The sequence below is a fragment of the Corvus cornix genome, chromosome 1A (genome assembly GCF_000738735.6).
Source record: "Corvus cornix cornix isolate S_Up_H32 chromosome 1A, ASM73873v5, whole genome shotgun sequence".
Classification (NCBI taxonomy): Eukaryota; Metazoa; Chordata; class Aves; order Passeriformes; family Corvidae; genus Corvus; species Corvus cornix.
In genome coordinates, this window is record NC_047057.1 from 26,022,324 (window position 1) to 26,049,347 (window position 27,024).

The 27,024-nt window shown below is 37.8% G+C and overlaps 1 protein-coding gene across 3 annotated transcripts; it reads left to right on the plus strand.

The window, feature by feature from the left end:
- On the plus strand, positions 1 to 27,024 carry TMEM168 (transmembrane protein 168). 3 transcript variants are annotated; one of them, XM_039571566.1, is made up of 5 exons: positions 1 to 103; positions 3,341 to 4,604; positions 15,075 to 15,217; positions 17,612 to 17,886; positions 21,344 to 27,024. In XM_039571566.1, exons 2-5 carry the CDS (start codon positions 3,468 to 3,470, stop codon positions 21,889 to 21,891), a joined length of 2,103 nt encoding a protein of 700 aa, XP_039427500.1. In that variant the 5' UTR covers positions 1 to 103; positions 3,341 to 3,467; the 3' UTR covers positions 21,892 to 27,024. The 3 variants fall into 3 exon arrangements, with proteins under 3 accessions (XP_039427500.1, XP_010411838.1, XP_010411837.1); XM_010413536.3 differs by lacking the exon at positions 1 to 103 and adding an exon at positions 399 to 597; XM_010413535.3 differs by lacking the exon at positions 1 to 103 and adding an exon at positions 611 to 1,320.

Consider the following 27,024-nt stretch of genomic DNA (forward strand, 5'->3'; position numbering starts at 1 on the left):
CTCGGCGCGGCCCGTAGCGGCCCGTAGCGGGAAGGGCCGCGCTCGGCCTCGACATGGCGGCGGCCGGCGCGGGGGGCGGGAAGGTTCCGGGCCGCCTGTTGAGGTGAGAGCGGGCCGGGCCGGGCGGGGCCGGGGCGCCGCGGGATCGTCACCGAGCGCGGCCGGGCGGACACCCCCGGGGGGCGCGGGGGCCTCCAGCACGGATCGGCGTCGCGGGGCGGCTGCTCGGGAACCCCGCGCCGCGGAGCCAAATGCCGTCACTGACCTTCACTGGCCGGGCCGGCCCCGCAGCGGGAGCTGCAACCGGGAGCGCGCCCTTCGCCCCAAAGCGGCGAGCCCCGCTGTGAGCGCCGTGTTAACGTCTGGAAACTAACGGAGTCCTCCACCGGAGGGTTAAGTCTGCTGTGATAATGGATTAGCTAAATACCACTTTTTGTTTTAAAAAAAAACCTCTTACAGAATTGCTGAAAAAAGAGAAAAGTGCTAAACTGGAAGAATAAAGCGGAAGGAAAGTGGATTCCGTATTTTAGATAGGCCTCACCTGGACTTAACTACTGAACGAGCTTTGGGGTTTGGTTGTTTTTTCAACTTAGACAAGTAAGGGTAACTAGCAATAACTGTTTCGAGAGCAATGTTCCTTTGCACATAGAAAAGCTGTTAGATAGTTTGGTCTTTAAATCTTAATGAGGCTCCAGGTTTTCCTTAAAAATATATTTGCAAAAGTTGACAAATACCTAAAGTGAGTGTCCACATTCTGTTCTGAATCTGTGGTTTGCAGAGATGTGTAACTCATGTTCAACCTGAAACTTTAAAGACGTTAGTTTAAAACAAACACAACACCACTACCCCCCCAGGACTTTGAACAGTCTGTGTGTAAACAAAGTATTGACAGAAATTACTAGCACATGGCTGTGTTTTAAAGAACAAATCAGTTATTGAAGTTTCTCTTTAAAATTGCTGTTGTCTTTTTATTTGGTAATAGCTGTGTGATGGTATACATTAATCATGAAAATGCTCCTTTTCCTCCTCACAAAATGTCGATCATGTATTTTGGTTAAAAGAATGCTAATGTTTAATAATGTGGTTTAAGAGTATACTTTTTTGCTAATTGGCTAGAAGGTGGAGCCAGGAAGAAGAGATTGCATTCACAGTCCAAGCTGTCATTTTGCAAATCCTGTGTGCCCAAGTAGATTTTGTGTCTTTGCAGTAGGAAGACATATTCCCGTATTTGTTCCCCCACCACAGCACCCAAAGCAGCTGGTGGGGCATGCTTCTCGTGGTGTGATGGCAACAAAACTCCACTTCGCATGAGCTGACCCCGTGAGTCTTGTGTTCTGTCAGAGTGGCTCGTTGCTTGCCTGGAAGGGACTTTACTGCTGTTAATGATCCCACAGAAAATAATTTAGTGATCGCAGCAAAATTTTAGCCAGGCGTTAGGCGGGAGCTTTGCTGTTTGCTCATATGCAAAGGGCTCATTCCTGCTGGCTTCTGTGGGGCTGTTGTCCAAATGAACTTCTATAGGGCTAGCCTCTTGACATGGAGGGGTTCCAGAAAGGCTCAGGAATCAAGATAAACGGGATGTCATGACATATGTTCTTCAGAGTAGCAGTAATCTCATGTCATTGCTGTGGGTTGAAAGGAGATGGGAAGTTGTCTGTATTCATGGTTTAAACTAGAGAGAGTGGGAGGCACGGGGAGGGCATGTTTAGCAGCTGGAATAAATGGTTCAAGTTGTCCATAAAATGAATTTTGATTGTAGTACAAGAAACAGTGAAACTGCAGTCAGTGCTGTGAAACCTAAAGTATCATGACCTGGAATATGAAAGCTAACTTGGGTCTGCGTTATCTGTATAATGGAGAAACAAATGAAAGGGTGAGAGGAGCAGAAAGTACCTTACTAAGTGAGGGAGGAGATATTGTGAGATGTTAAGCATCCAGGCAACTCAGAATTAAGTCAGTATCTATAAAACATTAACAATAAGGAATACTATGAACATGCACAGTTGTAATCCAAAGAACTTCTAATTTACAATAACTTCGTGTAATAGCAATTTGCTTTAAATATGTGGTATGTATTCTGCTTCAGGTAAACAGATCTTTAATGCATAGTTCTTCCAAGGAGTGTCTGCATTGTTGTTGGGTATATAACATAATTTGAAAATACATGTTACCAAATAAGTACTTTAAACAATAGGATTTCTTAGTCCTAGTTTTTCTCTGCAGCAATTACTTAAGCAGGTTTTACACTGTGTGTCAGTCTTCGAATCTGCCAAAACTTACGGGCAAATCAGTCAATTCACTTTCTCATTTGTTCACTGGTTTAAAAAATGAGGATTTAAAAATCAAGAGAGAATAAAGTCTAAATTTTGAGTTTGAGTCATGGTGTCTTTTAATTCTTCCCCCAGCATTATAAATAAAAGCAGTAAGCTATAACCTAGCACTGAGTGTTCTTGGCACATTGGTTTCTCTATCATACCAGTAACTCTTCAGAAGTCTCTGTAAGATGGGCAATTAGTTTATTACTTAAAAAATGACAGAGGCTATGTATGAGTCTTTTATGTGTTGGAGACTCTGCCCATAACATTACAAAATTCCCCTTAAAAATACTACTGTAGGTTCCTAACTATATTAAAATCACGTCAGTTAAATGGATCTGAGTAGGAGATGCTTGTGTTCTAAATGTAGTATTTATCCTGATCATCTTGTTTGTTTGTTTGCTTGCTTGCTTTTGGAGGAGGGGGGAAACTGGCTTGAAGGGGTAAAAATGAAGGCTTTGATTTTACATTAGGAGAAATCTCTGAAAATTATGCCAAATCAGGTGTTACATCTGTGTGTCCACTCTCCTTTTGTGAAATGGAGATAATAATATCTTTTTTACTGTAGATTCAGCTCATTGACTGAGTGGGAAGTTCTTGTAAATCATATACTTATTTGACTGCTAACAGGAAGTCTTGCAAAGCATGCTGAAAAAATTTAATATAAAGTGAGAACTTACCAAATGTAATGGTGAAATAAAATCGTGTTCTAAAATAATTATAAACTGTTGTAGAAACCAGTGGCTATCATTGAAGGGTTTTGGATATCCATAGATATCTAACATAGATACCTAATGAATGAGTTTTGTGGAAAACTGCCCAGGCCAGGATTGTTTTCCTCTCATTCAAGTTATGAAATAAGGTTTATGCAGAACCCATTTTATATTGGTTTTCACACTTAATTGGTGTTTTTATGTGGTCTTTTTACTCTAGACATTGAACTTCTTTGTGAGATAGGATCCGTCATGTTCTATATGATTAAAAGGAATTATTTGCCACTAAAACTTTTCTTAATTCTCTTCCAGGACTACGAGGATTCTGGACCACTGTTACTGAAATGATATTACAGAAGGCAGCAATTGCATTGTGTTCATTGGATGAAACCCAAATATACTGTTAGTCAAGTGGGTGAAACCCCTAACTGCAGTTTACATGTGTAGGTCACTGCGTTACTGTGTTAGTCATTGTCTCTATGCAGCAATGACAAGGCTAGAAGAAGCAAACAGAGAAGTGAACATGCACTCATCAGTCAGATACCTTGGCTATCTTGCCCGAATCAACCTACTGGTTGCCATTTGCATGGGCCTTTATGTCAGATGGGAAAAAACTGCAGATGCACTGATTTTGGTAATATTTATTCTGGGGCTCTTTGTTCTTGGAATTGCCAGCATACTGTACTATTATTTTTCAATGGAAACAGCAAGTTTGAGTCTCTCCAATCTTTGGTTTGGTTTTTTGCTTGGCCTTCTCTGTTTTCTCAATAATTCTGCCTTCAAAACAGATGTGAAAGAAGAAGCTACAAAATATTTGCTTCTCTCTGCCATTGTTTTAAGGATATTATGTGCTTTAGTTGAGAGGATTTGCGGTTGTGTCCATCATCGACCAACTCTGCTCACAACAGTTGAATTTTTGGAGCTAGTTGGATTTGCAATTGCCAGCACAACTATGCTGGTAGAAAAATCTGTAAGTATTATTCTGTTGGTCTTGGCTTTGGCCATGTTGATTATTGACTTACGTATGAAGTCTTTTTTGGCAATTCCAAATTTGGCAATTTTTGGAGCCATTGCATCCCTACTCTTTTTTCCATCATTGCAAATCCCCACAAACCCTTTTGCCTTGGCATGTTTCTTCAGCTGCCTGATTTCAGATCCCCTTCTCGACGTTTACTTCAGTGGACTTTCAGTGACTGAGCGATGGAAGCCCTACCTGTACCGTGGTAAAATTTGCAGGCGGCTTTCTGTCATCTCAGTTGGAGTCATTGAACTAATCTTTTTCATTCTTGCAGCCTTTAAACTACGTTTTTTGGATCTCTGGTATTTTGTGATACCTGGTTTTTCTATTTTTGGAATTTTCTGGATGATCTGTCATGTGATTTTTTTTATAACTCTTTGGGGATTTCACACAAAACTAAATGACTGCCACAAAATGTACTATACCCACCGCGCAGAAAACAGCAGCCTGGACAGAGTCATGGCATCTAAAGGAATGCGTCACTTCTGTTTGATCTCAGAACAGCTGGTCTTTTTCAGCCTTGTTGCGACGGCTGTTTTAGGAGCTGTCTCTTGGCAGGTAAATAATAATCTCTTTATCTTCATCTCCTCTTGACAATAATCCTGAAAATTGCTGGCTCCGTAAAATTCCTAAAATTTAATGCTGTGCTGTGGGTTAGCAATTCAAAGTTGGAATGCGTGGTTTCACCGTCATGCACTTTGAACTTAACACTTCAAGCTGCTTTGACTGTGACCTATTAAAGCAAGTGCATCTTACCAGCTTCCTTTTGTTGGCAGCATGGGAAAAGGTAGTGCTTCCAGGGCAAAAGAGGTAAGCAAAGTATTTTGTGTTTACCTACGTAGGAAATTATTTTGCTCTTGAATTCATTGTGCCATAAAACTTGTTTTCAAAATAAATCACTATGTTAAACCCTAGTAATACGCACTAAATCTAGGACTATTGTTGTGGACTATTTTAATTAGATTGAAGTGTATTAAAGAATGATTTTTGCTTTGCTTTTAATCAATTACATGGAATCAGAGATCAGCTGATAAATTGTTGGTATAACATGAGCTTTAAGTGTGTCACTTTCAAATCTGGTTATGCACCTCAGGATATGGTATCTGAAAGACCAATTCTTAAAATCACACAGCGTCCTTTGACTTCTCTTTCCGTTTACAAATTCAGGATGTTGTCTTTCAAAATGTTTCTTTCAAAATGTTTGTTCAGTGCCCAAGTTAAGATGTGCATTTTTATAGTTGCAGCAGGGCATTCAGAGTCTGTCTTCTTTTTCAAGTTGACGTAAACCACAATAACAATTTAATTTTGTGCCCATACACCCTCTTATATGAATTATAAGCATATAATAATATATAAAAAATGTCAGGGTAGATAAGATTTACAGACATGTCTTTGTAGTGTTTCCAGAACAATTTCCTGCCCACTCCTGTAGAATTTCTAATCCTGCAGATTTTCTTAGACTAAATAACTTTATGGATGAATGCTATTAAGGAAGTTAGTGGAAGATGAAATTAACAGTTACTTTGTGTTCTATGTGTTGGGTTTTCGTTTGGTTTGGGGTTTTGTCTTTTGTATGAAGAGCATGAGAGGTTCACAGACAAGCCTGCAAGGAACACTGGGTAGTTCTGCTTTTTTTTTGGAAAATTATCAGCACTCATAGCTATGGTGTGAGGACTTGCAGAAAGGACGGAAGGAAACAGGACCAAAAAAGTAGAGAAGAAATATCCCCGAAATGTACTTACAGAAAGTGATGGTGCTGTGGCACCTAAAGAAATGGGAAAGTACTTTGGGAGACAGAAATGATAATGATGGACTACAAGCATGATAATATTGCGAACTTCCATACTTTTTCTTCTGAGTATAAAAATGCTAGATTTTAATTTTTTTGTATGCTAGTTGACCATTTTTCAGTAAAAACATTTTTTTACCATATCTATCTGTCTTACTAATTTTTCTATTCTTGCCCTTGGATGGAGTCACACCACCTAGTTACACGGAAAAAGCAGAACAAATCAAGGGCATAAGTTGTCCAGATAAGTCTATGAGAGAGAGGCTGTTTCTCCTGGTGCTTCCCAGAGCCTAATGGCAGGGAGTTAGCCAGGCTTGGGCAGGATCTCCTGCTGTAGCCCTTTGTGGGAAGGGCTCCCTCTCCCCCTGCCATCTGTTTAAAGCACACTGGAGCTTCCTTTAGAACTGCATCTTTACTGCAGGCTGTGAGTGTAACTGAGGAGGGTTGGATTCATACCCATCTTGGTAGTTTTTCCTCTTCACATTGCTTGAATCCATTAATTGTAATTTTCTTCTGCCTAGTCCTCTGTCCCAAAATAACTGTAATTGTTCCCCGTCTGTTAATTCTGAAGATGTGCTGTTGTGCTGTGAAATTACTTGTGTAGGACTGTTCACAAGAAACAAACTGGTAATCCAGCTAAGATCTTAATATTTGTTATTGGCATCCTGTGTTTAAGTAAAATAGGCTGTTGGTCATCACCTTTGTTGAGAGGTTATGTATTTGCCTAATCAGTGGGAGGATTAATTATACTGGTGAAAGTGAAAGGCATCAGACCGATATTTTCACTTGTCAGAAAATCCAGGGTTTTGTGATAATAATTTATTTTTAGTAGATAATTACATTTATATTTCTCTTACTATATTTATATTTCTTTCACTGTATGTTATTAGTAATGAATTACCATAAGATTATGAATGCAGTTGCTCCACCTAAAAGCATTTCTACTTCAGATGTTGTGATGTTCACCTTGCAGATTGCTGTTTACTGGAAGTTTTCATATGTTACTGGAAAATGAAATACTTTCATTAGGCCTGTGAAAAACGTAATTTAATAAATGGTTCTGTCATTTATTATGGTGATTGCAGGCAGCTGTGGCCTTTTCTGTATTTTGCTGGATAGTGTCAGATTTCAAAATAATTAGAAACAAGAAAGCAGGGATGCATAAGCACACAATTTACCCTCTTGCAGGGCATTTGCTTTTTTCCTAGAGATTTAAGGAAACTAGGGGATTTTTTTCTGCTTTGTAGGTGGAATTCAAGGCCTTAAGACTCTAGAATCCTTTGCTGGATTTTTGAGTCTGGTGTTTCAGGAGGTCTAACAAGCTCAACAGTAATGCAGAAAATAAGTTTCTCCAGTGAATATGTACTTTTCTTATGGTGATTTATATATATTGTAATAATTAAAAGAGACAAATCAGATTGTTAAAGATCAATCTCTGCCTTTACTCTTGAAAAAAAAATAGTTATTGCTAAATATCTAGTGGGTTTAGATTTGAGGATTTTGTTGGTTTTGTTCTGTTTTTAAGAAAACTTTGATATACAAATATTAGTATGTGGTAAAAAGAGATCTCAAGGCTGTGTAAGATAAAAAGCTTTTCCATTACAAGATTGGTTTAATGTTTATTAGTGACCAAAAAAGCAAACTAAATATTGTAAATTATTAGGAAAGGACTGGAGATATCATTATGCCACTGTATAAATCCATAGCTTTCATATTTTGAATAACTGTGCAGTTTTTACTTGCTCTCCTATTGATAAGAAAACAAGAAAAGGTCCAGAGGAGGGCAATGTAATTCATTGTAGACATGAAAGAGTTTACATGGAAGGAATGAATAAATAAGGATGCTTTAGTCAGGAAAAAGTACAACTAAGTGAGAATATGATGAATGTATAAAATGCGTGGTGTGGGAGAAGGTAAATGTTAATAGACAATAAACAATCAGTTCAGTGCAAAAGTTGAGAGGAATCAAGTTGGCAAGAAGCAGGTTGGAGCCAGGTAGGTAGGGATAGTTCCTCATACAGTGCTGAGCTCTGGAGCTGTCTATTGTGGCAGGCCATGTGTGCCCCACGGTTGCAGAGGCTCAGGAGGAAGCTGGACAAAATTGGGGTCTGTGTACTATTTAGAAACCACATCTGCCTCAGGAAGTTCTTGAGCCACCAGTGGTTAAGAGTACTCGGGAAACGTGTTTGGTCTGTCCTTACAGTCTTTCCTAGGCATCCATTTGGCCTCTTTGGAGACCAGACATTGTTCTGGATGGACCTTTGCTGCAGATTAATACAGCCATTCATGCATTCTTATATTAAGGAAAATTTTTAAACTTAGATTTTTAACATATTTTTCTATAGTTTGTTAGGAATGCCAAGTATTCCTCAGTCACCAGTTCCTGAAAATGTGCTTGCTCTTTTAAAGATTATTTAAAACATTTTTAAAACATTTTGTGTAAGATGAACAATTTTCAGTCTTTGCAACATTAGTTTGGAATTTCTGTACTTGTTTCAGTAAGTGTGAATTATATTTGAAATCTATTAAATGTTACCTGGAAGGTGAAGCATTTTTTGTTTATACCTTTCCTCACTACTGAAAACTTGTTTATTGATAGTGCATTTGATAAGAGAGGTTGCTTGAAATCACTTTGTGGTCTGCCATTTGACCTTCTATGAGTAGAATTGCTAAAAACCTTGGAAAGGTGCTTCCCAGCAGCCAGCTATAAATAATTAGCAATAGCATACAAAAAAATCCAACTTACGGCCAGAAATGGAGAGGAGAGGTTCCCCTTCATAGAAAATTTTTTGCAAGCACATTATATATGCCCTCTTAACTTTTCTAGTAACTGTAATATCTATCCTTCATGCAAATCTCACATGTATGAAAAATCAAGACCTAGAGCGCCAGTTGTCTGCTAATTGGTGTCTAGAAGTATCCTATTTGATTAAACTTGAAGAAAAATATCGAATCTCCTTTTGTGGAAGGGTTTTTAAAGTGAGGTGAATTAACTTGCTGCAGCAGAGACAGTGGTTTTCTTACTGATGCAGAGGTGTTGAGGCTAAATGTCCTGTTAGCCAAGGACCTTTCTTTAAGGGGAACATAGCCCTTGTAATAAGATAAGGGTTTAAAGTGTCTGTTCCTGGTGCTTGAGTATATGCTTGGGGAGAACTGTAAAAGTAATGTGTTAAAATTGGGTGCATTAAAAAATGGAGTAACAGCTTTTCTTTCAGTGGGGCATCTTTCAGCTGGGACATGGTCTGCTTCTGAGAATAATCCTTGTTATAGCTGCAGAGAAAAGAGGTCTTGTCTTGTTGGCAAAAATACGCGGACGTTTTCTTTGCAAAATCTGTAGGAAATGGTCAGCACCTGTCTCTACATTTGTGTGAGTAATTTCAGGCAGATCAATAAACTCTTTAGTGCCAACTTATTTCAGCAATTAGTCAAGTGCCTGTTTGTAATTAGGCCCTTGGATGGGACAAGATCCAGCAGAAGTCATGCAAATGACTCAGGCATTACTTCTTCCAGAAGCCAATAAAATGATGAAAAATTTGCAGATGAAGAGCTTGTAATTTTCAGACAAAGGTCTTGGAAAGGTTTGGGGCCCTCTTTTTCTCAAGAACTTAAAAGCAGATTTTGTTAAGTGCTCTATGCCAAGGTAACTACAGGTATTCTGAATTACTGGCCAAAGAGAATTATTATCCCTGGAAGGCTTGTATTTAATATTACCAAGAGAAAAATTAACTATGTTAGAGCAGGTAAAGTAATGGAATGAAGTACTTTCAGTACATTATTCTTGGTTTTAGTGAATTTTATGGGTTAGTAAAATAATAGTATTCGTTACATGGTTGAGTAGTCATACTTAAATGGACAGTACTGTTTAACTCAAATTATTTACAGGAGACAAAATAAGTTTACTGTATGTTTGAGTAATTTTTGTTTTGGGGAAGAGTTAATGATTTTGTAGTTTTATTCTGTTGTGGTTGCCTGTATATATAGTAACATCTGTATTTACTTAGACATGCTTTTGTTAACATCACAGGTTAAGTAACTTGAATGCAAATCACATCCAGTCTTTCTCCTTCTCTTCACCCCTGCTTTTCTTCCTAGCTTGTATTTTTAACCCAATCCTCCTCAGGCTTGGCTTGTTTGTGGCTGTTTGTTGTTGGTTTCTTTTTTTTTCCCTGCAGAGGCCCTGCTGCATCTTCTGGCCTCTTTCCATGTTTTTGCAAATATCCATGCCACTCCTGCTTTTTTTCATCTGTCTGCCTGGTCATGTCTAGTTCCCCCCTTTCTTTTCATCACTGACAGTTTTCCCCCTTCTTGCTGATTTGCCTTCCATACCTGTTTTTTTAAAGACTTTTCTGTTATTTGCTGTTATTTTAAAGACTTTTCTGTTGAGTTTCTTTTGTAATACCTTTATTCCCTCTTTTCCTACTGTTCCATCAGCTCTCAGGCTGCATCACAAGTCCCCCTGGCTCACTGCTCATCATTTCTTCTCAAACTCACCCTTTATCATGTGTACTTTTGCTGCCTGTCTTCCCCTCTTCAGTGTGTGCTCAGCCCTCCTTGGCTCTTTACCTCTCCTGTCCTGTCCCGAGGGCTACCTCAGGTTGCCTTCTGAAATCCACAGCGGTAGCAGACCTTGCTGCTGTCACCACCAGAGCCCCTCAGTCCCGAAGGGGATCTCTGGTGACAAAGAGAAAGTATTCATTGTTAGTCTGAAGAGTCTATTATGTGTTTAGCTTGCTGTCAAAATTTCATTAATTTCAGGGTTAACGTTTTTGCATTTGAAGACATCAGAGTTTTTAGTATGCTTTTAAACTGATAACCACTTGTAGTTTTGCTGCAACAAATGCACATAGATTAAAGCACAGGCTTTCCCATGGTTAGAGCAGGAGGCAGGGATGGCAAACACAACATATTAAATCCGTCTGCCAGGGATGGTGACAACTGTTTTCTGCAAACTGTTTTCTAGATTTTCCCACTGCTGTTCTAATAGTAAGAAGTAAAGGATTATTTATTGATCTCCACAGGCTGTTCATTCAGTAATTTGTTGTAAGACAGTTTCCTCTGGTAGCTGATCTGCTTTGTAGCTTTACAAATTTTGTCTTTAAGCTTTTTTCTACCTGTAATATACATATCACATATCTTGTCCTCATTTGAGATAAGCTGTTCACCAAGTATTTGTAGATTAGCCAGCATGTTACCCTTTTTCTCCTGAGCCTTCTCTGTCATAGAGAGTATTCTTTTGTACTTCTTTTGTGTGGAGTTTTTTGTGTATCTCTGTGTGTCTGTGTATAAAGACAAGTAAATATTCAGCTTGGATAATGGAAAGCAGGGCAGTATTTTTGCTTGGAAATGCACAAAGGCATCTCTGTAAGCTTTCTCAGTTATTGGTCTGTTAGATATAATCCCAGGCACCCTGCTGTAGGAGCAGTGGGTTGGACCAGACAATTTCCAGGGGCCCCTTCCAACCCCAACCATTTGGTGATCCTGTGATCATCTTAGTTGACATACTTCTGTTTAATTTCTGTTTTGAACAGATGGGGTCTTCTATAGCTCTTTGTAATTGGCTTCCAATTTAAACTAACATTTTATGCATTTTGGTTTTTTTTCTTCCCTACTTTTTCATCAGTCACACATCCATAATTAAATACAGTTCCAGAGTTATTCTGCTTCAAACAGTGTTATTTTTTGGGATGGAAGTTGTCCTATCCATGAGTATAAAATTAGCATCTTGGCTGTAAAATACCTCTAAATTCTTCTGGTGTTCTAACAGTTACACTTAACAATAAACAGTCCTCAAAAAACTAGAGAAAGTGGAAAGATACTACTACTAGTGAAATCTCACCAATCTTTATTGCCTGTCCTTTGAGTCATCAGAGGCAAGAAGATTTTTTTCTTCTTTCACATTTTCTATGTTATTTGAAATGAGACTTCATTGTTAATTCCTTTAGAACAAGACAGACAAAGACAAAAAAAAAAAAAAAACAAAGATAAGAGATACAATGATTTCTCATGATTTTTTTAATAGGATTGCCTAGATGATCCCTGTCTTCTGTTTGCTTTTTGAGCAGTCTGTGTGGAATCAATGGGCATTTGGAGTTTAGGGATATACTGCAGGCTCACATTGCTAGTGCAATTGAAAACAATGAAAATGGGTTGAACAGATGAAAGAACAAAATCCCTTTCTGGTTCTGACTCTGCATCCATGGCCATCTGCTCCATTAAGGACCAGTCATCAAATCTTTGGGATTTAATAAAGCACTGACAGTTTCCACCTGGAATTTTAGCTGTTTATCTTAAGGGAGGAACCTGTCTTCAGTTTTACTGTAATTACTAAATCAGATATTTTTTGCTATTTGAAGTTCTTATTGTTCAGGTATTTTAAAATGCTACCAGTCATTTTTTTGCAGTTTCTGGACTAAGATTTTTTTTATCCTGCTGTAGATTTGTTCTCATTGTCAGTAGCCATTTTTACATTTGTGACTTACTTATTCTAAATCTAAACTGTTGAATAAGTACTGGCATCTTTGCATTAGATAGATGTCTATAAATGTAAGATATCCAACATTTTCCCTTTCCATAGCATAAGATGGCCACTAGAAGAGGACACAGTTGAAACCTCAGATGAAGCTGAGTTGATTCCTAACACTATAGAGCTTATTTCCCATTCCTGTTATAATATTTGGTACAAACTCAAAGCAGGATACAGAGCAAGATGGATCACCAACATGATCCTTACGAGTTTCTATGTGAGATCCTTACCTCACAAGTACTTGGGAATTTTCTTTGACAGTATCTTCATATTAGTAGGAGCACTTTCAATAATTAAATGTAAATATTTTTAGGAGTTAAACTCAGAGTGAGTCTTTGGAATATCAAGCTGTGTTGTGGCAGAATGCTGTGGGTTTAATAACCTGCATGTGTTTAGGGGATTGGGGAAATGCAGGGAGTATTTAGAACAAGATGGCATGTTGTAAGAAAACTAAAATAAAATTCACATACCGTAATATTATAATAGTATTATTGAGGATATTATGATCACTCTAGTTTTTATGGGCAAATGTTTTGGGGGGTTTTTTTGTAATATGTTCTCTGTGATCAAAACACTAATGCAATATCGAAGCAGTTTGCCCAAGCAAAGTCCAAGAAAAGATACTTTTATATGGTGGAAAAGCTGAAGTTGTCACAAAAATACTTCCCCTTTTTTTTTTTTTGTAACTTAAGACACGTTACCCTTCTGGAATCTACAGCTGGAAAACTAAGTCTCCAAATGAAACTAATTATCTAGAAACTAATTAGCTAGTTATGAAACTAATTTAGCTAGAAAACTTTGCTCTTGCATCAAAGTCTTATACTTTATAAGGTTTCTACAGAAAAAGATATAACTAGAGCTTTGTAAGATTCTGTTGTTGCCACTCTGAGTCTTTTTCAGAGTACATTTGGGAAATGGAGCAACAAAAAGGAGCACTTGCTGCTGATACATTTGAAACAAAAATTGTATTTTCTTAGTTTAAGGATTTCTTTTCTCCATATTGACAACAAAACAAATTGAAGTGGTACCATAATAGTTACAGTGTTTTAAGCTTTTCTGTCTTCTGGTGATTTCAGGCAATTAATTCTATGAGTTAATAATGCTATCAGTTAGTTATCATTTAATATCAGATTCTGGTGTTTATTTGCGATTAGAAGTATTGCTGTCACCATTTCAAGGACACAGAGGTGGGATCCTTCCATCAGAAGTATTGTAGGACACTTTTTAAAACCAGGACAGGTAGCAAACTATTCTTCCTTAGCACATTAGATGGGTAATGCTGTTCTTTCAGGCTAAGTCATTGTGTTTAAAAACTGGATGTAGTTGAGCTACTGCCATGTGCCAAAAAGATCTGGGTTGGTTTAGGTGTCATTTTTTTCAGTATAATATACTTTCTAAATTATTAATAGTGTTGACTTTGTGTTAAGTTGAACTACCAGTCCGCATCAAGTCACTGAGTCTTACACAATAAGGCAATATCCAGATTTAAAAAAAACCCATTAATATTGTAGATTTGTGCAAAGAGGGCAAATAAAATGTGGAGGGCATCAGAGACCACAGGATTCTTCTCGAGACAGAAATTTCTAGCTATGAATTTACTTCCTTTGCTACATAGCACACATTAATATTTAACAAATGCACCATGGATATTAAAGTTCTTGTTTAATTATACATTATAATACTGTTTCTCTCTTTCCTAAAGCATTTAGTACCTCATTAAACTCATTCACATCATACTAAAATAATTAAAATGACTCTTTATCTGTTCCGCCTCTCAGTGACATTTGACATTTCAGAAGTCCATTTTTATTTTACTATTACTAGTGGTTGAGATGTAACTGTTGAAACTTCTTGTTTGTTTGTTTGTTTGTTTGTTACAGAAATCACCTATGTATTAGTAAGTGTAATATTTTCCAAAACTGCTTATTCCCTACAAAGCAGGAAAGCTCAATATAGGGTATTAGCTCTGTGAATGTTATGAAGTCCTGTAGAGGATGTTCCTTATCATCTGGTATTTATGTAACTGACAAAGAATTGTCTTTATAATTGAAATAATGTTCACAGATGTTCTCAGAATTCATTTCTTGTGTTATACATAGTATTCCACAAAGAATGTTTTAAAAACTCCTTGATGTTAAAGAGCATGAATAGTTAAATGTATATTTTTAATGATTGTAGAATGGGTTAGGTTAGAAAAGACCTTTAACATCATCACATCCAGCCATTGACCCAGCACTGCCAAGTCCACCACTAACCCACCTTCCAAAGTGCCACATGTACACGTCTTCTAAATACCTCCAGGGATGGATGCAATACAGTGTGCTGTTATCTGATATGTAATATCTGTGCTGTACCTTACAGATTAAGGCCTGACCCTGCAGATGCTTACAGATCTTCTTATTTTATGCACACAATTAGTTTTGTGGCATTTGATGTTCTTGCCTTAGTTGGTAAAACTAAGCTATCATCACAGTTTTTACACCTAAATTCTGTGCTGTCAGTGTTTTCAAACGCATTCCTTTCAAAAGAGTGATCCTTCCTTACCAGTTACCTTCTCCCCAAGCTTTTCATTTGTCTTTAGAGTACTTCACCGTGTAATATGTGGAAAAATAAATATACGTTACCAGTAATACTTTGCATGTTTCAGGACCCAATTATGTATGATCAAACAAAGGGATTTTCATACAATGCCTAAATCTCTTTATTTTCTTTTTAGCCAACCAATGGGATCTTCATGAGTGCATTTCTCATCGTTTTACCTTTGGAGTCCATGGCTCATGGGCTTTTCCATGAACTGGGAAACTGCTTGGGAGGAACATGTGTTGGGTATGCTGTTGTGATTCCCACCAACTTTTGCAGGTATTGTTACCGTGCATTTCAGCTTCACAGTAGTGTAAATGTACTGTTTGCTCGTGGAGGCAATGCAATGCTGTTGCTTGGATTTTTCAACAATTAAGTACAAATTTAAATAATAGGTATATTTTCTATTTTTCCTTTTTTCTCACCTTGGAATGAATAACTCCACCTTTCTATCTAGGTAATTTGCTTTTAGAAAGCCAATGAATACAGACCGGTTGTGCATAGGCAGATTTCACAGTCCACATCTCACACAAAGGAGGACTGGGGCATTTGACTGAGAGCAGATATCTTACATGAGAAGGTTTAATAAACCAGACGGATCAGTTCAAAGTAGTTTTGAATTCTATTAAATGAGGTGGTGTCTACATTTAAAGTTCATTGAAAGTAGACTTGCAAATGGACTACATGTCATGTATTGGTATTGAGAATTTGAAGCTGATTATTCTTCCAACATAAATGTTACCATATGAGAAATGCATGATTGTGGAGGGATTGTATTATTATTATTTGCCCATTTGTGTGTTTTCTTATGAACTTTAAAACTTGCAAATGCTGCTTTTGCCATAAAATTAAAATAGGTGTGTGCACATTTTTTTTTGTAAATGATAAACAAGAGCTATATAAATTATCTCTTCAAGTTACAAGAGAAATAGAGTAGTAAGTTGAAACGACAGGCTTCAAAATAGAACTGCCCAATTTATGAAAACTTCACAGCTGCAGTGCGTGTAATGGATTCAGTGGATAAGGAAGAACTTAACAGCAGAGAAACCAAAGACAGTGTGCTAATCTTAGATAACTTTAAATATTGTAAAAAACAAATTTTCTGAGCTTCTGTAGTCTTTCAGTCTTTCAGCTGTGCACCCTTAAAAAACTCTGCCAATTATTGTTACAGATTTAGAAAATAGATTTTCAAAATTTACATTACAATAAAAATAAATTAATTTTGTTTCCATGGTAACAATTTAATTATTTAATTGTATTATATTGTTCTGGCTCAGGCAGTTCCCTCTAATTTTGAGCAAATTAGATACTCTTGAGCAGCTGTTTAAGACCTGACAGAACTGAACTTCCTTATTAACAAAGCTTGACTGTTTCAGTGATGGGTCCAGTCTTCACTTGCTGAGACAAACAGTAATGATGAGCTATTCGGTGTAGCTATAACAGTGGAATATCAATTTTCATAAAAGCCCTAGACAGGTGAGAAGGTGCAAAATTTAATTAGCTAGACCAATAAGGAGACTAGATAGCTTTACACACTGACTTGCAAACAAAATACACGAAGAATACACACATACAAACATATATAGGGAAAAAACCGATAACATCATGTTTTGTATTAATAGAGTAAGACTTATCTCCATATTTTCACCCACAAAACCTGTTCATGTCTATAACTGAGCGTAAATGAGGCCAATTAGGCCCAGCTGTCAGTCATGTTCCTTATCATTACCCTTATTACATTGGCTGAAGAATGATGAATGCTTTTCTCTTTCTGAAAATACATTCTGAAGAGCACTCCCCTAACTGGGTGTCTTGCAAGACCAAATCTGCTATTATTATTATTAATGAATAGCTGTGTAGACCTAAAAACAAAAAAAAGTGTCTATTTTTATTTGATATTTCATATAATGTATATATTTGGGTTTATATATTATAAATTTATCTATATTTTTTATAAAATATATATATTGATACAAATAAAATGCATTTTGGAACCATAGGGCTGTTTTTTTATTTTTATTATGTATGCTTATTCATATCTATGTAGACATAAATACACATACATGGTTTGTTCCAGGTCTAGTTTGTAACTTTCTTAAAACTTTGATTTTCTAAGCTGTGAATACTGTTACCTGAAACATATTTCTTATGCTGAAAGAACAGCATCTGAACAGCACACACAAGAAAGAATTATGTATTTGTGTGAGTTCCATATTTCAAAGTATCTGAGCAAAGTGTGTATGTGGATTTCTCTTTTGTCCATTATTGGAAACTAGTTTGCATTGTGTTTTGTGCAGATTAGCACTCATTTTCCTTGTGCTTCTTTAGAGTTGTGCATGAAAAAATACCTCTGTGAAGGCAGTGCTCCTCAGTGGAACTTTATGAAATTGTTGGAGCTCTCCCAGCTTCTTCCCATTGTCGCTTCCTTCTCTGTCTCTCAGTTGCAGGAATAGCATTGGGCTGAGTAAGGACTATTGAATTGAAGTGTGACCTCACTCAAATACAGTAATTTGAGTTGTTAATACTGTAAATTTAAAGTAAATTTGAATTTACAATAGTGCTACCTCATAGCAGAGAAAATATGCACAGGGGAAAAAATCACCAGTTACTAAAAGTCCACTAAGGGTGAAATAATTATCAAGCATAGTCATTAACTCTTCTCCTTCTCTTTAGTCCTGATGGCCAACCAACTCTTCTTCCACCTGAGCATGTTCAAGAGTTAAACCTGAGGTCTACTGGCATGCTTAATGCCATACAAAGATTTTTTGCATATCACATGATTGAGACATATGGTTGTGACTACTCTACAAGTGGACTGACCTTTGATACCCTTCACTCCAAAATCAAGTCTTTTCTTGAACTTCGGACAGCAGATGGGCCCAGACATGATACCTACATTCTGTATTACAGTGGTCACTCACATGGCACTGGAGAATGGGCACTGGCAGGTAAGTGGTTTGGGGATTTTTTTTTTATTATGTTTTGGTATTGATAAACCTTCCAAATCAATTCATTAATTCTGTAGAAAATAATACTGTGTTACAAAACTTGGAAGTTTTGGTTGTACTTATTGTCAGATTGTTCAGAATGGCAAAGAACCATCAGTCTTTGGAGAACAGGTTTATACAAGCTCCTGGCAGGGAGGGAAGAAAGGAAAAGGCAATATTACAGAGCATGATTGTTGAGAGATTCAGAGACTACAAGAAATTGAGAAAACAAGCCAGGTTGCAGGCTGACTACCTCTGCTAGTGGAGAGAATGGAAAAATGCAGAAACCTATTTGGTATGCAGCAAAGTTGTTGTTAAGAGGTAGCTCTTTTCTTCCCTTGCATTGTATGAGTCAGGTGTGTTACTTCATGAACTTTATGTCATTTTAGTATTTACTGACTTTGATAAAAATCCTTTTACGGCTAGCTAATCTTACACTTGTTCTCAAAATTGTTTAATATTGTTGACCCCACATGTATTCTTTCAGATTTAAACACAGTTTCATATTCCCCTGATTTTCCTGCCGCATGATTTTTGTATTCAAGAAGTTAACTTTAAAGATTGCTTTTTTCCCCACATAGAATTAAATGTGGAAATTACACGCTCCTGCTCTAAAGACAGATTTTTCCTTGTATTTTGAGGAGTATCTGTTCACTGTAATGAACAAGTATAATCTTTTCTCATTCCTTGTACATGACAGAGTGAATTACAGAGTGCTCTGTGTCACTGTGTCAGTTAGACTGTCACGAAGGACTGCATTTATGTCCTTAAGATGTGGTTTGCTTTTCTTTTGTAAAAGACAGAATCAGTAAAAGAAACAGGAGGCAGATACACAATCCACACTAGAAAAACAGGTCTTCAAACGTATAACAAACCTTGTATCATAAAAACAGGTATGGTTTGCTGACATTCTAGACACAGTGTAGCCTCAAGACTGTAAACCTCTATTTAAAGGGCCAGTTTAATACCTCATCATGTGCTTGGCACAGACTTCACCATTTTCCCCTTTCTTGGACCATTTCTTTGGTAAACTTAATGAAATTGTCAAGTCATTGCAAGGTTTAGCCTTGCTCTGCTGCTGTAGGCAACTGAGGTCACTGTGTGCAGAATGGGAATCTCATAGTAAATACACTGGAAATTTGCAACTTTTTTCTTCCTGGGATAGAATTAATTCTCTTGGATAGCACTTTGCCTGTGTGCTCTGGGCTCTTTGTCAGCAGTGTCTCTCCAGGTACATGTGCCCTTCAGTAGAGCATACCCTTCAATGTGTTCTTATGCTGAGGTAGGTGTTCAGGCACAGGTCGATTTCCATCTGGGGATCTATACCTGTTTTGGTGCAGCTCCATCCCTGAACCTTTAGACTTGCTGAAGAGCAGTGTGTATTTTTTCTCAAGGGCTCCTTTACAGTTCTCTGTCCAACCACATCTTCAGCTTCTACTTGGATACTTGTATAGTCACATAAAGGAGAGGAGCAGGCAGCAGTCACAGGTCTTGCATGCTTTTTTTGTGATTAATTTTAGTTAAATGATGGAGTGTAACATGATCCTCCTTCCAGAAAGCACTGTTCCCACTTGTAACTGGAAAGCATAAACTGAAAAGATAAAGACTGTTTGACTGTAGTTGTGCCCCATGTATTGGATACTGGCATTGTGTGACAGATGGAACCTTGGTCATCAGCTCCAGTAATGTGTACTTATCCTCTGACCCATAAAGACAATGAAAAGAGATGACAACAATGAGATAAAATGTTCATATCTGATTGAAAAAGTAGTTTCTCACTGCCAGCTTATGCCATGGTACAGCACAGCAGTAGCAGTGTAGTCTTTGCTTTGTAATGACATCTTTCAAAGGAGGCCTACTGAATTTATTAATTCAGTAATGATGTTTCTCTGTTGTTGGAAGCTGAGATGCAACACAGTGGTGTATAAAAGAAACTCTTAACTAGTCATGCATAAAGTATAAGCAGTCAAACAACCTGGGAGGTCATGTTTTCTGAGAGAAGGCAAAGGCATGAGCTGGGCTAATAAAGCCTTGTCTCTGTTCCTGAAACTGTTGGCATATTTGTTGTCCTTCTAAACCTGCCACAGAGCTAGAGGTGGCCAGACACCTGCATTTCTTACACAGCTTGGTGCCTAAATCTTGTGCTGGGTGATAAGCCCATGTGTTTGAGGTCCATAGGGTTGGAAGCCAAGCATGTGTTCACTTGTGTCTGTGAAGGATGAGATGTTTCTTTGGGTGATTCTATCCAATGCTGTTTTGAAATCACCTGCACTCCTACATAGCTACACTAAAATAAAGTTTATTTATAGGCCTTTGAAATGTGAACAAATAAAGAAATTTTTGTAATTGACACAGAAGGTCAATTACCTAGAAAAGCAAAGCTGCTTCTATATAAGTCTCTGCGGTAAATAACTACAGCAATTTGAAGATCATGTACCAAGACAAGTCATTACTTTAGGTTTGTATCCTAGAGATTTTCTTCGGTACTGAATTTTCCAGTTTTTCATTTTCTTGGACAAAGTTGCAGCTCTGTAATTTTGCTTTTACTTTAACTGCAATAGCATGCACAACACTTTAATTCTGAGATATTAATTTGAAGCACTTTTTTGTCACCCCTTGCAGGTAGAACTGTAAGTGCTGAAATACGCAGCTAACAATGTTTTAAACACTGCTTAGTTATATTCCGTAGTGAAAAATCACTCTAGAATTAAAATTCAATTATTTTAAATCACATTTCTATACCTTTCCTCTTCTTCATTTTTTTTTAAGTTGATGTTTTCAAACTGGAGTGGTTTTGTTGTAAACCTGTATCATAGCTTCAACTAGCCAAAACCTAGACATACCAGTTCTTTACATTAATATCACTGTAGAACTAATGGAGATTTATTGACTTGTTAGCAAGATGTTGTCATTAGGTACCTGAGGAAGTAGTCTGCTTTTCAAAGCTACGTAGATCATGCAGCATCCAGTACACTTAAGCAGAAGGACTTCCCACTATAGGTAACACTTCAGGTTTAGTTACAATCTCCTCTTTCCTGTTGGAGCTGAGAACATGAGAAGTTGGACACTAGTTGCAAGGGTCTTCTGATCTCATAGGAAAAAAATACTGTGGAAAAATCCCAGTGAGATTTTTGTTTCATTGAGTTGTAAATCCATACTAGTTTCCTTGAAGCTCTGGAACAACTGTCTCTATAGAGAGAATCTCTTCATTTCTGATCATGTGAATTTTTGTGCTTGCATGTGGCTTTCTCATAGTGCTTTAAAACTGTTTTGGTTCCCACCATTTGAAAATGTATTTTGTTCTAAATTGTCCAAATTGTTGAAGTAAGGGATTTTTAGAACCAGTCAAAACAGTTAAAGTTCTGCAGAAGTTTCTGTTTCTTCATCCTAATACTAAATCTTTTTGTCCTTGTGGCAGGGGGTGATGCTTTACGACTTGACACGCTGTTGGAGTGGTGGAGAGAAAAGAATGGCACTTTCTGTTCTCGATTGATCATTGTTTTAGACTGTGAGAACTCTCAGCCGTGGGTTAAAGAAGTAAGAAAAGTAAATGACCAGTATATTGCCGTGCAAGGAGCAGAAATGGCCAGAGTCGTAGACATCGAGGAAGCAGACCCTCCACAGCTTGGTGACTTCACCAGGCAATGGGTTGAGTACAACTGTAACCCTGACAGCAACATCAGCTGGTCTGAAAAGGGCCGCACGGTGAAAGCAGTGTATGGTGTGTCGAAGCACTGGAGCGACTACACTTTGCATTTGCCAACGGGGAGTGATGTTGCCAAACACTGGATGATGTACTTCCCGCGCATCACCTATCCATTAGTACATTTGGCAAACTGGTTTTGTGGTCTCAATCTGTTCTGGGTCTGTAAAGCATGCTTTAGGTGCTTGAAAAGACTGAAAATGAGTTGGTTTCTTCCCACAGTGCTGGATACAGGACAGGGTTTCAAACTCGTCAAATCCTAATCAGCAACCAAAGAGAAAATGAAGTGAGAGCTCTGTGAACTTTCTCACTGTACCACACTTAAAACTTTTTATGTGACTATTTTTCTCTGAAAAAATCTGCTCTACTCACTTTATTCAGCTTTTTGAGCAGCTACTCTATATGCAACAATTAGAAATCGCAATCTTAAACAGAAGAGGGTAGAACTATGATATTTTGAATTTTGTTACTGGTCTGTATGTACATATGTAAGAGATTATTTAATATGACCATGCATTTTGGAGACAGGTCACATGTTCATATGTCTTACTTAAGGCAGCCTTTGTTTAGAGACACCAGTTAAATGGACAGGAGCTCCTGTTAGTTACACCGGGCTGATCTGTCATTTATGTCCACTATACGGTTTAAATACAGGAAAGGAACCAAGCTAATAAATACTCCGATCAGTTTACATGTCCTTGAAATTATGTGGTGCAGTCACTGAGCCAAAAACCCCCAGAATATATAGCTACTGTATGTAAGTAGCTACCAAGATGCTTTAGTTTTATTTGCTTTTACATCTTCTGCCCTGCCTCAGTTCTCTACTGCCATCAATGGAAGTTTGACATTGAAAACAAGAAAATCAGACGATTCTCTAATGCTCTGACACTTCTCTGACAATGTGTTCTGAAGTGAGTTTTAAAAACATTCAGTATTAATTTCAACATTCAATGTTACAACAAATATCTTGCTGGTGATCTTTGAGCATACATTCCCAGTAGTTAATTCATATATGGAATAAAAGCTGCACTGAGCATTTTTCCCTCCCCTGTTAAGGTGATTCTGAATTTTCCAAGCTCTTACTAGTTTGTTCTTTGAAAAGCTACCCTGAAGAAAACAAAGCAAAACAAAACCCAAGGACTTTAACGAAGAAAATAATCCATAGATTAAAAATGGGAGTACAAGTGTTGCCTTGCTTCCGTGTTTATCTGAAGTCTTTGGTGTGCCTAAGACCTTGATTTTGTGAAATTCTGAATACAGAGTTAGACCACTGAGTTCATTATCTGTTAAAACCACAAGCAAAGCTTGTCGGAATGGATTATTCCCTTAGGACAGGAGGGAATCCTCAGTATTCCTTAAGTCTTTTCTCCCACCCACAAGGTCCTAATTTTAATCCTTCCACCTGCAGAGCTGGATGGGACTCTAGAAATCCTGTCATGGCCTTTCCTTTAGACATAGAAGCTGCACAGCTTTTTTATGCCATTTTCTCAAGTACAGAAAATTAGGGGTGAAACAAGTAAATGGCTAAGACAGTACCCTTTGCAGTGATTTATTTGCATATATGTGTGCAATTCAGTAGACCTACAGTTTACTTCCTTGTGTTTCTATCAGTATTTTCGTTAAGATCTTAGGGAGTAGCTGGTATTTGTCTAAAATGTAACCTACTGATTTTTTTTGATTTAAATACATGCAAATAACATGTAGCTCTTTAAGTCTTTGCCGTCATGGCTTTTTCTAATGCCATTTGAGCTTTTTAGCCAGCTAAGTTAGAGAACCTGCTAACACTGATACCCATCAGTAACTCCAAAAATAAGTTAATGAGAGCTAAAACAGCCAAAGCAATTTGTACCCACCAACTTCAAAATGGTGATTTTCTCAGATCTAGAAGTGGCAGCCATTAAGTTTCTTCATTAGTATGTATTACACAATGTTGTTTAGCAAGACACCACCCCACACACCGCTTTCCCTTTCTGCATTCCCTTCCATAATGTAAAAAGGGGATAAAGAAATGAGAGAGAAATTATATCCTATGAAGACTCAATGCCTTTGGGTCTTCCCTGAGTAAATGCTGTGATTGCAGCTCTGTCACGGATTGTAGGGGTGGCTGTTGTCAGTAAGGACAGAGGGTGCTCACACCGTCTGACTTCAGGTATCCAACTGAAGTTCCTAATGTGGGAGCCAGAGATAGGAGTCTTCTCATTTAAATTCAGATGTCCAAAAGCCAGATATCTGAATCCATGCTAGTGACCTGAAGTCACTAGCATCCACTGTCATGGATTCAGCAGCTCCACTGCTCATTAGCAAGGAGAAGTAAATATTTCCAGAGGAAGACTTGACTTGTCTCTATTCTAAGATGAATTTTCCTGTGATTGAGGGCATTACATTTTTCTTGGTTTTGGTTTCCCGTGCCAAAGGTCAAGCAGGCAAATGCCATATGTCTCTTGAATAACTTCATAGCAATTGTAAGCCATTCTCTGGAGCCTGAGCTGAGTACCTAAGTTCCTTGTTCAAGCACATAAACTGGATACTTGAAATTGGGTTGAACTAGCATCCGTCAGGTTGCAGAAAAGCAGCACTGCCTCCTGCAGAAGTCAGTGTCTTCCATTCCTGGTCAACAGCCCTTGAGTATAGATGCATAAAGGCAGTCATTTGGTTTGTAAAATCACCATTGTTTTGACTTCTCTTTCAGCAAAAGTTCGCCTGATTGCATCATGAACTGTTGCATCTTGAGCCTTAGAAATTTTTAATAAAGTCCCCATAAACACCTGATAGTAACTCTGTGAACATTTGAAGTCAAGAAGTCCTTTCTGTTTTGGAAAGGCTTTAAATATCAACCACAACACTTGCCGCTAATTATACTGGACAGATCTTAATGGGTAAATCTCTACCTGCTACTGTTACGTTTTTATGGACATCATCTGTATCTTTCTTTTTGTACATGAAGGGGAACAGGAAAAGGGTGAGATTCTTGACCTGTCCTGAGTCTGTGAGCAGGAATCTGCTATGCAGTGCACTGATGGACTTAGCTTTGGGCAGAATAAATGCAACAGTTTGTGCTGCTGTTTTGCCTCTGGATATTAAATGGTTTCCAGTTTACTTATTAAAGTTAGATTGTTTTCTAGGATAGGCTGGGTGATATTCAGCTATTTGCTGAAAGGCAGATAAAGAGCTGAAAAATAGAGCAAAAATACTATTTGCAAAACTAATCGTGTTCGCAGATTTGTTTCTATTTTCTCAATTATAGACCTCTGGTTTTCGGAATTTGAAATAGTTCTAACATGAGCTAAGGTGTTCCTACTTCTGATTTTGTTACTGTTTTAAACAGCAAAGGCATGGTGAAAATGCTAACTTTAGAAATGTTTACAGCTGTTCAAATTATGAGGCCTTTTTGTAGAAAGAGTCTGTCATGTGTTTCAAAACACAATCAAACCAGGGCTATGGATGATGAGGAATTCAACTGCATCAGTTCTTCACTTCTGCACTGACTTTTATCAAGGCATCCTACAGTGACCCACATTCCCAGGTGGAGTTTTTCTCCAGCTCCTGGTGCTTACACCTCTCTGCAGGTCTCTGCCCAGCCTCAGGCATGTGCCTGAGGAACGAACACTGGGAGATCCTGTAATCCAAGTGAGGAGTTATCCTTCTGCTGTTCCTGTATAAAAGACAGGGCCTGAAAGAAATTTAAATCTAATTCCAAAGAATGTTACATATGCTATCAGTTATGCACACGTTGTTTTGTGGTAACATGTACAGATTTCTGGGTAGAGAAAAACTTTTTTTTGAGAGGTTTGTCTCTGTACTGTATATTCAGACTATTTGCTATAAAGTTTGTTATAAACTTGTGTCACAGTATAATTTTATGTTGACTTTGTTTCATTTACCTCCCGTGTAGTATCAGCCTTGCTGGAACATGCAAATGCACTGAGTTCTGCTAATTTCCATCTTTTAAAGGAGTTCAAATTGCATATTCACAATAGTATTTTTCTCTGAACAAGTACTGGAGGAAAAAAAAGCCATTCTTGATTTTTGCACTACTAGAGTTATGTATTTGCAGTTCGTTATGCTTTGTATGCCTTGTAGTTGTTGTCCAGTCTTCAGTTCAAGTTTTTCCCAGAATACTTTGTAAAGGCATAGTTAATGCTATGCTAGCAGTCAAGCACCTCTATTGCCAGCAGTAGACAATGAAATCGGGTTAATTTTCTTGTTTATAAATACCTTTTGTGGGAGGATTTTTACTGAATATATGGGGTTTAGATATGTAAATGGATTTTTTGAGTGTATTTGTGATACTACGTAAATATATTTTGCTGGTTTGGATGCTCATTTCCATTTCATTTTTTTATGTCTTGATCCCTTCCCAGATTTCTGGGCTCCCTCTTGAATTACATGGGGGTTTTCTGTACAGCTTGCTTCACAGGAGGTTTTTAATAGCTAGAAATTGCAAGAGTTTACTGACAATAGAGTATTTTGAAAATACTCTTAAGGATTATTTTTAGGTTAATAATTTAATAGAAATGAGGAATACTAGCTTAAATTATTAATGCTTTTCACCTTGTCATTTTTTTATCACTTATTCAACAAGCTAGTAAAAATGCTGTTTATACTTCAGGACATAATTTTATAGAGATATAATTGAAGACTTCCTTTACATGACTGCTTGTAGTTAGTCAAACTTGTTATCACCAGTAAGATCAAGTTAGTGGAGGGTTCCTGTGTGAGATCAAGCCTGGGACAGGAAGCAGAAGGAAATTGTTGCTGCAGAATGGTGAGGAGGACAAATCCGCACATCCGCTTCTCACAGAAATTGCTGAGCAGGTTCCTGCACTCCGTCCTCATGGAACAGTCCCAGCATTCCTCCTAACAAGCCTGGACTTGTTAAGTGAAGACTTTGGTGGGCAATGGAGAAGCAGAGTGGTTACTGTGATTCAGGGTGATGGGCATCTCAGCGGTAATCCAGTGTCCCGAGCTGCCGAGAAGGGCACTGACCACAGGCAGTGCCTCTGGCACATTGACTGCCTGAGTACAAGGATGATTTAGCAGCACTGCTTGGTTGGTTGGTTGGGCTTTTTTTTAACAGAAGGAGTTTAATTTTAACTCTTGTACTTCGTGATTGAATTCCTTAATTATGCAATTTACTAGTCAGTGTTCTTTTCTTAGTAATCTTAGTAGATCCTTCCTTAGTACATCCTACTTGAGTAGATCCTTTCTGTTGTCACAAATCCAGAGGTAGCCCTAGAGAGCAGCACAGCTCACCCTCAGTGCTGCCCTGCAGCTCATTCTAAGGCTCTTTGAATGGAGTTGGACAACCCAATACACATCTCCATCCATGGCACTGGGTGTGGGAGTTTTGGTCAACTGTTTTGGTTACCTAGGAAATAAAAGTCAGCAAATAGCTC